The sequence below is a fragment of the Gigantopelta aegis genome, chromosome 3 (assembly GCF_016097555.1).
Source record: "Gigantopelta aegis isolate Gae_Host chromosome 3, Gae_host_genome, whole genome shotgun sequence".
In the NCBI taxonomy this organism is placed as follows: domain Eukaryota; kingdom Metazoa; phylum Mollusca; class Gastropoda; order Neomphalida; family Peltospiridae; genus Gigantopelta; species Gigantopelta aegis.
The window spans coordinates 23,025,031-23,039,370 of NC_054701.1; the positions used below are offsets into that span (position 1 = coordinate 23,025,031).

At 35.1% G+C, this 14,340-nt stretch overlaps 1 protein-coding gene across 3 annotated transcripts in view; it reads left to right on the forward strand.

Moving 5' to 3' along the window:
* The window catches only part of LOC121367715 (septin-2-like), a 69,825-nt gene that overhangs the window by 42,574 nt on the left and 12,911 nt on the right, over positions 1-14,340 (forward strand). For all 3 annotated transcript variants that reach the window (XM_041492051.1, XM_041492052.1, XM_041492054.1), the window contains 5 exons: positions 6,553-6,639; positions 8,376-8,499; positions 10,867-11,001; positions 11,945-12,062; positions 13,016-13,117. In XM_041492051.1, the coding sequence (XP_041347985.1) occupies positions 6,553-6,639; positions 8,376-8,499; positions 10,867-11,001; positions 11,945-12,062; positions 13,016-13,117 (566 nt within the window). The remainder of the gene's footprint in view (positions 1-6,552; positions 6,640-8,375; positions 8,500-10,866; positions 11,002-11,944; positions 12,063-13,015; positions 13,118-14,340) is intronic.

A 14,340-nucleotide genomic window follows, 5' to 3' on the forward strand; every position in this document is an offset into this window, starting at 1 on the left:
GAAGCTTCGCAGGGGCCTACCTAATATATTTTTTATTATGCTGTTCTAAGTCAAATTTTAATATATTTTTCAGTTGTTCTTTGAAGTCATTTAATAATTGTTTTAATAATTTCTCTTAACTAATGGTTACACAGTGATTAATTTTTGAACAACTGGCCCGATTTGCATACTTGGCAACGGTCGATTCAACTGATTGTCACATACAATGAAGGTGGCATGCTGCAACAGTGTGACGTCATCTAATCACACACACACACACACACACACACACGATTAGACCATACTGCCCGGGGAGATTAAACATCAAAACAAACGGAGCCCATGATTTTGTTTATTCAAATTATTGCATTGACTTTTTAAAATCACCCCTAAAAATGTAGTTAGTATTATTTAGCACAATTAATTTATTAATTTATATCCAAAAGATAATAATTATTGCGAAGACTAATCGTCGAACAGCACACTGGCTAGTACTTGATCCATTATGGTGACCCAGACAATCTGTTAGAACTGTCCCTGATACAAGACGCACGAGCTGCTTGAGAAATAGACATTGTTTTAGTTTTGATTTGGGCTTGTAGGTCAAAGAAAAAGCTGACATGAATTTGAGAACGTTTTATCATCTAAGCCAAATCGCAGTTATTTTTGTGTTAAAACAATATTTATAAAGTTTGTTTGTTTTATTTAACGACGCCACTAGAGCACATTGATTGTTTTATCTTATCGGCTATTGGACGTCAAACATATGGTCATTCTGACACTATTTTATTTTTTTAGAGGAAACCCGCTGGTGCCACATAGGCTACTCTTTTTTTACGATAGGCAGTAAGGGATCTTTTATTTGCGCTTCCCACAGACAGGATAGTACAAACGATGGCCTTTGTTGAACCGGTTATGGATCACTGGTCGGTGCAAGTGGTTTACACCTACCCATTGAGACTCAGAGTTTAGAGTCGGTATCTGGATTAAAAATCCCATGCCTCGACTGGGATCCGAACCCAGTACCTACCAGCCTGTAGACCGATGGCCTAACCACGACACCACCGAAGCCGGTACATAATATTTGTTTATATTACTAGTTTTTACTGTGGTGTTCTTTAAAAATTTACCTTTTATGAACATTTATCTGTACTTTATATTGTTAGAAGTTAAAGTATATTGTTTAATGACACCACTAGAATACATTGATCATATGCTATTGGATGTCAAACACCATGTTGTCATCAGAGGAAACCCCGCTACATTTTTTTTTCTAATGCAGCAAGGGATCTTTTTTGTGCTCTTTCCCACAGACAGGAAAACACATATGACAGCCTTTGACCAGATGTGGTGCACTAGTTGGAACGAGAAAAAACCCAATCAGGTGAATGGATACACCGATGTGGTTCGATCTTGCGACCCAAGCACCGCAAGCGAGCACTCAACCGATGCCTCAAGATATTGAGTTGAAATATTGTGTACACTTTTATTGTTAAATTTATTTAGCATTTTTGTACTTACAATTTTGAATCAGTTGCAATTTTAACAATATTTGTCCTAATGCCTACAATTTTTACTGAATGTGGCAATTGGTGTGTGTGTGTGTGTGTGTGTGTGTGTGTGTGTGTGTGTGTGTGTGTGTGAAACCAAGTGAATATTTCCTTTTCTGAACAGATCAGGCCCTTTTAAGGGCCACTATGGGCAACCTTGGGAGACATCTCAACACCAACTAGGTACCCAGTAACGTGCTACTCTCGGCATACTAAGTTCAAAAATATATATAGCTCACCATTTCTATTTAGGCGGACCATTCAAAAATGCATCAAATTTCCTACATTCAATTTGGCTTAATCCTACAGGATATTCCAAATGCCATAGCACCAAAACCACCTCCACCTGCTACCGATTGGACGTGCTACTCTCTTACACCTGCCAGTGCAGACAGTCCCCTCTCCCACCCACCCCAACCCTTTCCTGTCCTGGACGGAGGAGCCAGCTGAGGCCGGCACCTGTGCCCATGACAGGCGTGCGCTAAAACAGCTTGCTCTGAATGAGCATGTTAAACCCTATGACCTGACCTAACCTGATTATGAAAGCACTCCCGTTTAAAATTTCAGTCAGGTCAAGTCATATTTAAATTGCACATTCAGAACAATTTTGGTTCTTACTGCCGAACAAAATTTGAGACCACTGTCTGCATTTTTATTTTTGGTGAACCCTCTAAATTTGTGCCCAACTTGTACACTTGTGTACACTTGTTTGACTGAATTAGACTAAATGTATTGCATATTTCAGTCCATTGCATTTCCCCTTCCTCTCCTACTAGATATATATTTATAAATAATAAAATTGAAGTGGAGATATTTTGAGTTTTTGGGGGAGTGGGGTGGGGGAGAGATATAACAATAACCGCGAGGTGTATTTGAAAGGGGTGGAGTGGGTGGGGGGCATGGTGTCAGTTCATTGGCCTGGGAGATGAAAATAAATGTATTTCACGGTCTGAACATGCTGCCCTGAGAAAAGTTTGAATTTCAGGTGTTAAAATATCACATTTCCGGCCTTTTGAACAGAGTAACTGGAAAAGTGGGAGAATGAGGACTATTATGTCGGTACCTTTTAGGATATTAACATTTATTCCATTGATAGTAATATAACATTGGATAAAAATGGGACTGACATGGAATTTTACCCAAAATATACCAGATTCTTATTCGTAGTCTTTTATTATTTAGTTTTTGTACTTATTGTAATGCCTGAAAAAAAGAAGAAAATAAATCAAAATATTATAAACCAGTGGATGAAATAAATCTTAAGAAGTTTTCCCAAAATAAAATTGTATGGATCAAATTAACAGGGGGACTATACCGGATCCGCAACAATAACAGCACTAGCACTAGATATATTAAAGTTCCTTTTGGAAATCACGCCAACACACATTTACATATTAACTAAGCATATCACAGACTGGCGATCGTTTGTAAAGTAAATATATTTGACATAAAAAAAAAAAAAATAATAATAATAGTAATAAAAAAAACCCGGAATATTTTCCCCAAATCAAATTGTATGGATTAACATTGAAAAAAAATGTATACATACACAAAAAACAAACAACAGTAGAGAGAGATATCAACAACAACAGTCATAGAAAAAGAAAATATACATATAGCTGTAATACAAACAGCCCCTGTACCGAAGTTCTTTTTGGAAATCACTCCTACACACATTTATTTAACAAAGCTCGTAAACGACATGTAACCCGCGATCGTTGTGATCGTTGGTCAAATCGGCGGTACACGTTTACAGGTAATATTGGTACAATTAATGGAGGAAAAGGTAAATGGGTGTTAGAGAGAATACATCTGCAACAACAACAGTTCCAGATAAAACCTGTACCCATGTTCCTTTTGGAAATCACGCCAACTCACATTTATTTAACAAAGTTCGTAAACAACATGTACCCCGCGATCGTTGTGATCAATGGTCAAATCGACGGTACACGTTTACAGGTAATATTGGTATAGTTAGTGGAGGAAAAGGTAAATGGGTGTTAGAGAGAATACATCTGCAACAACAACAGTTCCAGATAAAACCTGTACCCATGTTCCTTTTGGAAATCACGCCAACTCACATTTATTTAACAAAGTTCGTAAACAACATGTACCCCGCGATCGTTGTGATCAATGGTCAAATCGACGGTACACGTTTACAGGTAATATTGGTATAGTTAGTGGATGAAAAGGTAAATGGGTGCTAGAGAGAATATATCTGCAACAACAACAGCTACAGATAAAACCTGTACCCATGTGCCTTTTGGAAATCACGGCAAACACATTTATTTAACAAAGCAGCTCGCAGAGGAAAACGATTAGCGATAGTTGGGATCATTGGTAGATTCGGCGATGAACATACAATGAAACATAGTTTTGTAGGCACATTTTATTATTATTGACCAATTTAACAAATTTAATGAATAAATGAATGAATGTTTAACGACGCCCCAGCACAAAAATACACATCGGCTATTGGGTGTTACAAATGGTAAGTACAACAAACATGTATATGAAAACATGATATATATATTTACATAAAACCACTGTGTAAGGAGCTGTGGGGGAAAAGTACAATATAATACATAAATCAAGGTAACTATATTTTAAAACTTTGTATAGAAGTGTTTTAAAAACTTTACAATTAATTCTGGATGGAGTTTAAAAGATTCTAAAACATTTCTGTCGGCTTGAGATGATCACACTCGACCAAAATGTGGTGCACAGTCAGTGTACACTGACAATGTTCACACTGAGGAGAAGGGGGGGGGGGGGGGGTGTCCTTTAAAATACATGAATGCGTCAAATATGTATGGCCGATGCGAGCACGGCACAAGACTACTTCATCCTTCCTGCACCGCCTGTAGGATGACTGCCACTCTACCAGGACTGGCATGACAGAATGCATTTTGTTTGCAACCGCACCGTCCCAATCATCTTGCCAAGTTGAAAAGATATATTGATTAATATGAAATTTAAAATCACTGTAGGGGACACCAACATGGACATGGGGCAAGTTCAAAGCAGACTTGACAAATTTAACGAAGACACACGGAAAATAAGTAAATGCTACAATATACTATTTGCCCCAAAACTTGTGGCAGCACATGGAAAAGTATCATAAAACATACTAATAGACTTAGCGTGGATCAAATAGCGTATATGTAATGTCATATTTTATTGGTCAAAAAAATAAAAAAATAAAACATTGTAACACCGGCGAACAGATTCGACATCACAGGCCTGTGGGAAATGAGGTGGACCGGTGTGTGTGTGTGTGTGTGTGTGTTACAGCCCGCCCTGCTTGTACTAGAGGACGAAAATGAATAAAGGTAAAAATATGACTTTGTGTCCCGTTTCCACACGATGGATGCTGAAATCACCCTCCCCCCAGATATTGTTCCTACGGACCTGGAAACCTGCTCTCCTCAGACAAATAAGACGGCATCCATAGCTGCCCATGACAATTGTCACGTAGGCAAAAGCAAACATTATTATTTTTAAATATTTATATATTTTTTAATTTCCCATCTAACTCGCAGTATCCCCCCCCCCCCCCCCTTTTAAAAACATTTTTATTTTATTATTTTCACTTTCTGTTTTCATTATTATTTATTTTACTTTTTTAAATACAGTAAACGTTAAAACAGATTCGACTTCCCCTCACAAATGAAATGAACTTTCCTGCTCTGCCAAATATCACATACACAAAACCAAGCTTATTCTTTCTTTTTCCCCCTTTTCCCCTCGATTTCACTTTTGTTAGTAAACCGAAGAACTCTCCCTTCTCCATACACTCCTTTTTATTGTTTGCTTATTGTAATCGTTTCCCTTTAAACGATTTATAAGGGTTAATGGTCAGTATAAATGTATTATTTAGTTATTATTTTCAGTGTAGTGCGAATGCCTTGTAAACACGTATATCGCGATTTTGAAGAAAAAAAACCCCACGTGAAATAAATATATAATTTAGTTTTTTTAATTCATAACGTAGTGTAACGACAACATAGCGGTAACTGACAACAAGAAAAAGGTCAGAGGCTCAAATCAAGTAGCTCGTGCACGTTCGCAGTGACCGCCGATCAACCGTGTAAGAGAAATTTTTCAATTTTTTCCTCAACTAGTCTAGACGCCGTCTAGCTTGGTCGGAGTTGCCGTCTAGACGCAAGTATGGTTGGTTCGCGTACTGTAGGTGTAAGACTTCTGTCCTGAATTTTTATCTCACAAACCATCAGATGATTTGCTTCCCAGAACAGTTATTGAACATTATTAATAATTGATCCTTTTAGCAATAGAATATAATTGTAACATTTTGGCTATAGGGAATACTAAATGAGTTCCCATGAATTGTAATATAAATTTTCTCTTTCTGGAACGAGTATATAGTATTTTGTTTATTTCACCAAGACTTAAGATTGGGGAAGGTGATGTCGCTTACCGAAATGATGTAATTTAGCATAATGACATCATGTGGTGGTTACTTGAATTAGCTGTTTATCAATGAAACTGCATTTCTACACCACACATCTATCAATGATGTTTACACAAAACAACACTATAAATGTATTTAAGGCTAAACAAAAGTATTAAAATGTATATTTTGTTAAATTATTTGGCTAACATTAATTATAAGAATTGACCGGAAGATTTTTTCTGATTATAAAAATATGAATCAAAAGAACCATGTGCACACTTTTTGCATGAAGATCTATGTGTAGTTGTACTGTGTGACACAGTCAATCACCTGATCAGAGGTCTTGATCTATCAAAAAGCATATTTCACATTGTGAGAGACGATTTATATCACAAGGGTATCTCTTCAACCTCGGTGTAATAAATAGAATTGAGGCATAGTGTCATATGAGAGACAGATAATGGAAGGAAGGAAATCCAACTATGAAACATTTTTTATTACAGTCCTACAGTTTACGGCATGGGGTGGTTTTGATATCAACTTTGTCTCCTGAATAAATTATTTTATGGACATCATATTAGCATTAACATTATTGTATTCTGTTTGCAGGAGAAACTGGTTTGGGGAAATCCACCCTAATAAACAGTTTATTTTTAAGCGACATGTACCCACAGAGAGAAATCCCATCAGTGGAAGGTGAGATTTTCCCTAAGAAAATGTGTTTGTGTTGTTTTATTCAAGTTAAAAAAAATGTACCATGTATTTATATTTGTGTATTTGTATGTTTGTATATTTTTCATATTTATGCCATGATTCTCACTCTCTTCTTCTTCTTTTTTCCCACACCTCTTTTCTGCAATTAAATGCAAGAAATTTGTTATCTTTGAAAACAAATAAAAGTTGTGACATTAAACTTAGATCTAGCTAGTTGACCAGAAGATTTCACAGGTTGGCTCACACTTTCACTAATTTTTCTCATTCATCACCTGCCTGTCTCTTGCTATCATATTTTGAATTTCACCTGCAATACCTCTTTTGACAACTCTGTCGTTCTTCTCCGACTTACATTATCAAGTAACCACCCTGACACATAACTGCCTAAACATCCTCTATGGGAGCATCCATAAGACTTCCTTGTCACAAAGTTAGCTTGTCCATTTGCATTAATGAGTATGACTAAGGGATTGGGGGAGTGTTGAAGATTTTTGAGAAGGCATCCAAATGTCAGAAGCCATTATTGAGCACATGCCTACACAAAGTGGCCTCACTAAGCTCACAGAGACTTGCAGTTTGAAAAAAAAAGTTGGTATTTCGAGTTGGATGACAAAAGTGATTGAAAGATTGGTGCTTTCAGAAATGAGAAAGAAAGGAAAGGAGAGAAAATCACTTGTTCTCTGTTTGGTTTCTCAAAATACAAACACTTAAAACAAATGAAATTAGTATGCCTGACATGCTCGACCCATATATACAATATTATCAGACAACTACATTTATTATACAATGGTTGTCCATAGACAAGTGAAACTAAAAAAAACCCAAGTAAATAAAATATTAACATTGATGTATTTTGCTCTTCTTGGTCAGTTGTTTGGTCTTTGATTGGTTCAGTCATTCAGTAAATGTTGATAACTGGTTAGACTATGAATAAATTTGTAATGCTATCATTTAATGTTAAGATAACAATCCAGGGGCAGTGCAGACGGTCGGCCATGGCCGTACCACTTTTGTGTGTGTGTGTGGGGGGGGGGGGGGGGGTTGTATATTTGCTATATCTGTGAAAATGTCCTTACAAGTAATTTGAAACGCGAGTCTGGCAACCACGAGCTGTACCACTATTTTTTACACTGTGCCGCCCCTGCAATCTGCTTTGCTAAAATCACCAACATCACTAATTGTAAACTTGTTGACGATGCCAACCAATTGTGGTCCATGTTTATTATAAAATGTGGTCATTGGTTGATAAAAAAGAGAGAAGTTTTTAGTGTTTGAAATTAAGCACTTGACTTATAGTCAAGATTAACTAATAGGTGAGGATATATGGAGGCAAACATTGATTTATTAAGTCCAGACTAGTAAATTTAGACAGTTCACTTGTCCTTGAACAATTAAAGTTAACATCTGTTAAATTTCCACACCAGTTACTATTTCAATACTTTTTGCACTGTTTAGGCTTTAGTTTCCATTTACATTACCATTACAACTATAAAAAAAAGAAAAAAGAATAAGGTTTATTACTATTAGGAGTGTTTTCGGTTTTATATAACTGATTTACACTGTTTAAATGTTTCATTTACTGTGTTTTTGGTGCATTAGTATTCAATTCAAAATGATGGTTTTTCTAAAAGTATAACAATCCTGGTGTTGCATGCATATTGTGTTGAATTAAACTTTGTGTTTATTTTGATATTTCATCATTAGCTTTTATGTTTCAGCGAGAATAATGGCAACAGTAGAGATTGCAAAAAAGCAGCTAGAAATTGAAGAGAAAGGTGTGAGGTTGAGACTATCAATAGTCGATACTCCGGGTTTCAGTGATGCTCTTAATACAGAAAATGAGTAGGTTGTTCTCAGTAGATTTGTGTTTGTTAAACTGTATCATATTAATGTACAGTGGTAATCATCAATGATAATATGCATTTTGTTTCCTATAGACAGGTGAACACAATCAAATATTGATATTGGTCATGGGGCATTCAGGGCTTGAACTTAACCTGGATTCTGCAGGCAGGATATCTTGCACAATGTCACACAAGTCAACATACTGTACACTATACAGTGCATTTCCCAATTCATATTTCCCGCCATTTTGCACACAGTACTCACAGGAAATAATAATAGAACAGCAGGAAAATAGATTAATTGAGATCTAATTTAATTATGGCAGCTTTAGTTTTTTCGTTTTTCAATGGAAAATACCTGAGAATTTTGAGTTGAAAAATGTATTTTTGGCAAATATTTTATGCTTGACAACAATGGCATAATGTCGTGGTCTTTTTCAGGAATCGATAGCTGATTATGACAGCTAATTTAATAATAAATTTGACCGTTTTACCAACAACAAAAATCATGAAATATCAGGCTATGAATCGTTCGTTTCCAAAACAATTCTGGTAAAAAAACCCCACCCAAAACCCCCACTGTTATTGGGAATAATGGACATAAATACTGGACATCTGACCACAAATGCCAGTAAGTAAATGCAACTTTTTAGATTGTTTGCTTAATTTTCATCAACATTAATTGATTTAAAATATCATAAAAATTAGAAAACCCCACAAACATAAGACTTACTGATTTAAATATAAACCTTATTTTGTGTATTTATAAAAAAAGAAGAAGTGAAAATAGGTGATTAAAAGTTATACATTTTTACCACCTCAACACTGGTTTTGTCAAAACTTAATCCAATGGTCAGAAGGTTAACAACAGCACCTGCAATTGCCATAGTTATGATCTAAATTGCCGTAGTTATGATCTAAATTGCCATAGTTATGATCTAAATTGCCGTAGTTATGATCTAAATTGCCGTAGTTATGATCTAAATTGCTGTAGTTATGATGTAAATTGCCATAGTTATGATATAAATTACCTTAAGTCCTGGGCTTTACCAGTGGCATCTTTTTGCCATTGGATAAAAATTATAGCCCTCGGTTTTTATATTTGATGCAAAAGTTACTCGTTTACAATTACTGTGGGCAGGTTCCAAATTGTCATAGGTGAGCATTTTGCCTGTGGCAAAAAAACATTTAAAAATTGCCATATGTAACAAATTATGTTCTAGCTCTGGACATTTATTTAGAGATAAAAATCTAGATTTTATTGCTACCCAAAACCTGTTCCAGGGCCCGTGCTTATAAAACGTTTAGAGTCCAGACTCGATCTCTAATGAAAGGAAATGTTTTATTTAACGACACACTCAACATATTTTATTTACGTTTATATGGCGTAGGACATACATGTATGGTTAAGGGCTGTCGCCACTTCATGGGCTGCTCTTTTCGATTAGCAGCAAGGGATCTTTTATATGCACCATCCCACAGACAGTATAGCACATACACGGCCTTTCATATACCAGTTGTGGTGCACTGGCTGGAACAATAAATAGCCCAATGGGCCCACCAATGGGGATCGATCCCAGACCGACTGCGCATCAAGCGAACGCTTTACCACTGGGCTACGTTCTGCCCCTCAATCTCTAATGATGTCACACACATACAAATTAGAGTCTAATGTCTAGACTCTAAAAGTTTTATAAGCACCAGCCTGTTCTTTTTACGCCTCATGAAAAGCTAATAGGAATCCCCTACTTTTCAAGATTTATAGGAATCCAATGATTTTTTTTTCCATCTTTGTTTATTTGATAAATTTAATTTATATATTATAGGTGTATACTTGACATAATTAATCACTGTTACTGAATAACTAATATTGTATAAATAAATACTTTTCTAACACACCCGTTTGTGGGAATACCATGCGTTATTTTTTAACAATTTCAAGATATATGACTGGCTGCTTCTAGGTCACCAATAGTATAGTTAACCTGGCAATCGTGTCTGTGATGCGTAAGTCAGCTACATGTGCAAAGGGTTGTAAATATCTTTTAGTTGATAAAGATGTTAAAATTTGCTTAAAATATGGTTTTTGAGGATATGTAAGAAATAGAATAATACATTTGTTGTTTAAAAATGTATCAAACTCGCTTTCGCTCATTAGATACATTTTAAGACAACTCGTGAGATAAATGGTATCTAACGGTCACTCATGTATTATTCTCTATTTAATTAACAGAGTCAAAAAAACCTAAACACTAATACATTGAAACTAATGTTCTTGGTTTTGTTTTGTAATTTTGAAAGTATTATTTATGAATCTATTGTGTCACAAAGGCAGGAAATGTTAACATAAAAACTTGTTTTTCAGCTGGAAAAATATAGTGGAATACATTGACAAGCAGTTTGAGCAGTATCTCAATGATGAAAGTGGTCTCCACAGAAAAAACATTATTGATCACCGGGTCCATTGCTTATTGTACTTCATATCTCCATACGGGCATGGGTAAGCAATTATTATTATTATTTTTTTTTAACTATATTAAAAAAACAAAAATATGTACATGTATTTAGAAAGGCATTGATATGCATGTATAGATTAACCTATACCATATAATATTCCCATTTTGTTTGGTTTTTATCCAATTAATGTACTCATGTCATTATTGTTATTTATCATTAAAAGAAGTTTATTCCCACCCACACATCCAAAAATGTAAACAATGCTTGTCATTGTATACTGAAATGAAAATGAATATAGCTATACAGTGCCACATATCACTTCTTGCAGGGTGAGTTTTGGAAATTTAATGTATATGGCATCTTTTCTTCTGTTGTGTTAACCAAGAATGTTGAATATATGTATTATAGTACTCAACCTATGTAGATCAAGTAGGGAATTGCAAAACAGGAGTGAACGATACTTGTTGAACAGGAGACTATAGTTGAATACAAAAGCAGCAGTAGCAACATATTGTAATAAAACAATTAATTAAAGGAACATTCCTGATTTTGCTGCAATGTTTCAGATGTTATCGACTAACAGAGACTTTTTGACGACTGTAATTACATACCAAATATATTTTTCTGCATAAATTATTAGTGGCTGTATATTAAACGTGTTTCTGGTCATTCTAATATTTGTACTAGGTTAAATTTCATTTTATTTCCTAAAAAAGATGTTTTTGTCATACATACGAAATTATTTGAAGACAAAATCCAGTTTGGGCTTCTTACAAATATTAAGACGATCAGAAACACATTGAATATACCGAAACTGATATTCTAAACAAGAAAATATATTTAATATGTAAGTTTAATCGTAAAAATATTTTATTAGTCGGAAACTTCTTACAATGCAGCAAACTCGGGAATGTCCCTTTAACATCAAATTATAGTTGTAATTATAGAAAATTTAATTGAATTGCATAGTTGTAATCTTGTTTCAGATTAAAGCCACTAGATATTGATGTAATGAAAAAGCTTCACAACAAAGTTAACATCGTCCCAGTTCTAGCAAAGGCTGATACACTGACAAAGGCTGAACTCAAAAAGATGAAAGAAAAAGTATGTTTGTGTTGCAACATACGTGAAGCTGTTTAGAATCACTTTTGTTTTTAAAAAGATAAATAAATTAATTCTACTTCTTGTAATATACTTTATTGGTATAAATATAATGTAAAATTTACCAAAATGAACTTATTTTGTTTTTGTTTTTTTACTGTAATATGATGGTCAAAAGCTCAATCTTTTGGGTGTTTATATACCAAATATCAAATTCCTAATTAAAGTTGTCATCCTACTTGTTTGACCGGCCTCGGTGGCATCATGGTAGGCCATCGGTCTACAGGCTGGTAGGTACTGGGTTCGGTCCCAGTCGAGGCATGGGATTTTTAATCCAGATACCGACTCCAAACCCAGAGTGAGTGCTCCGCAAGGCTCAGTGGGTAGGTGTAAACCACTTGCACCGACCAGTGATCCATAACTGGTTCAACAAAGGCCATGGTTTGTGCTGTCCTGCCTGTGGGAAGCGCAAATAAAAGATCCCTTGCTGCTAATCGGAAGAGTAGCCCATGTAGTGGCGACAGCGAGTTTCCTCTGTGTGGTCCTTAACCATATGTCTGACGCCATATAGCCGTAAATAAAATGTGTTGAGTGCGTCGTTAAATAAAACATTTCTTTCTTTCCTACTTGTTTGATACAAATATAAAATCTTTTTACAAAATATATTATTTATTTATTACTATTTTTTATTTTATTGAGATTTTATTTTTACATAGACTCAGTCTTTTAAGCCATTTACACGTAATTCCTGTTTTAAATGTTTTTAGTATTTCTGTATTTATTGTTGTAATTTTAAAGGAAATGTTTTCTTCAATACCTAAATCTCCATGGACATTGAAAAGAGTGAAGACTGTTAAAAGAAAATATTTTTTTCTATTTTTTGTTATTCTACAAAAAAAAATTTAATACTGTTGTTGTCATAATAAACACAAGTTATTTTTCTATTCATTAAACAGATAATGCGGGAAATAAGTGACAATGATATTCACATCTACCAGTTTCCTGAATGTGACAGTGATGAGGATGAAGAGTTTAAGAATCAGGATTTACAACTGAAGGTAAGTTAGTGAAGTTTAGAGATTTTGTTTAGTATTGATCCAAGTTGCACACACTGATTTAACTTCTGACAATAGAAGTGTGTGGACATATTTCCAACAAAGTTACAGAAAAACATGTACCTGTATGTTAGCTGAACAGCTTATGAAGCCCATAGGGATATAGTATGTCGAAATGAACCAAACTACATTGATGAAATAGCACAAATGCTCTACTGTGTTAATTTCCCCCAAAAGCACCAACAGAAAGTCCTTTTTGGAGGAAATTTAACCCAGAATATTTGACATGAACATCATGGTGATTATAAAATATAAACATAGGGTTGGTATTCTTGAATGAAACCTAACCATACCCTAAATCCAGGAGAAGGCATATGAGTACAATTTAGACGAAAACACTGGTGGGTTTGGAACTTTGGAATGCATTTATAGCCGTGTATAATAAAAATATCACTTGATATCTGCATAGGTTGTCGATGCTGAATACCGTACCAATATTGAGGTAAGTCACCCCAAAAATACCAGTACCAAATCTGAAATTTGAATACCGCCCAGCTCTAGTCTATAGGTTTTGTTTCCATTCTTCTGTCCAGCATCTGTCGACCTGTCCCACATATATTTTTCCAGATTTTTTATGGGGATTTATTCAAGAACCATAACTTTGTTAAAAATGGAATTTATTTATGTTTGATATAGTTATATCCCTTGAACTTAGGGGATTTGTAGGGCCCAGTAGCAGTACTCTCAGTGAGCTTGGGGTTTTGGGTGGATTTTTTTTTTTTTTAACTTATATTTTTATGAACCTTTTGTGTTTGCATTTGTTGGTATTAACCACCTCATGTGTTCAGTTTATATGGTTGTAGAAATGATAATAATTGTGAATACCGATACTAATAATACACTAAAGCAAGTTGACTGTGTTAGAAAGGTTGGCTATGGGGGTATTATGGTACTGAACCTGCTGTAAAATAATGAGGGTTAGGATGGGGACAGTTAAAATAATAATCAGAGAACAGTAATAGAAAGAAATGTTTTATTTAACGATGCACTCAACACATTTTATTTACAGTTATATGGCGTCAGACATATGGTTAAGGACCACACAGAGTTTGAGAGGAAATCCGCTGTTGCCACTACATGGGCTACTCTTTCCGATTAGCAGCAAGGGATCTTTTATTTGCGCTTCCCACAGTCAGGATAGCACAAACCATGGCCTTTGTTGAACC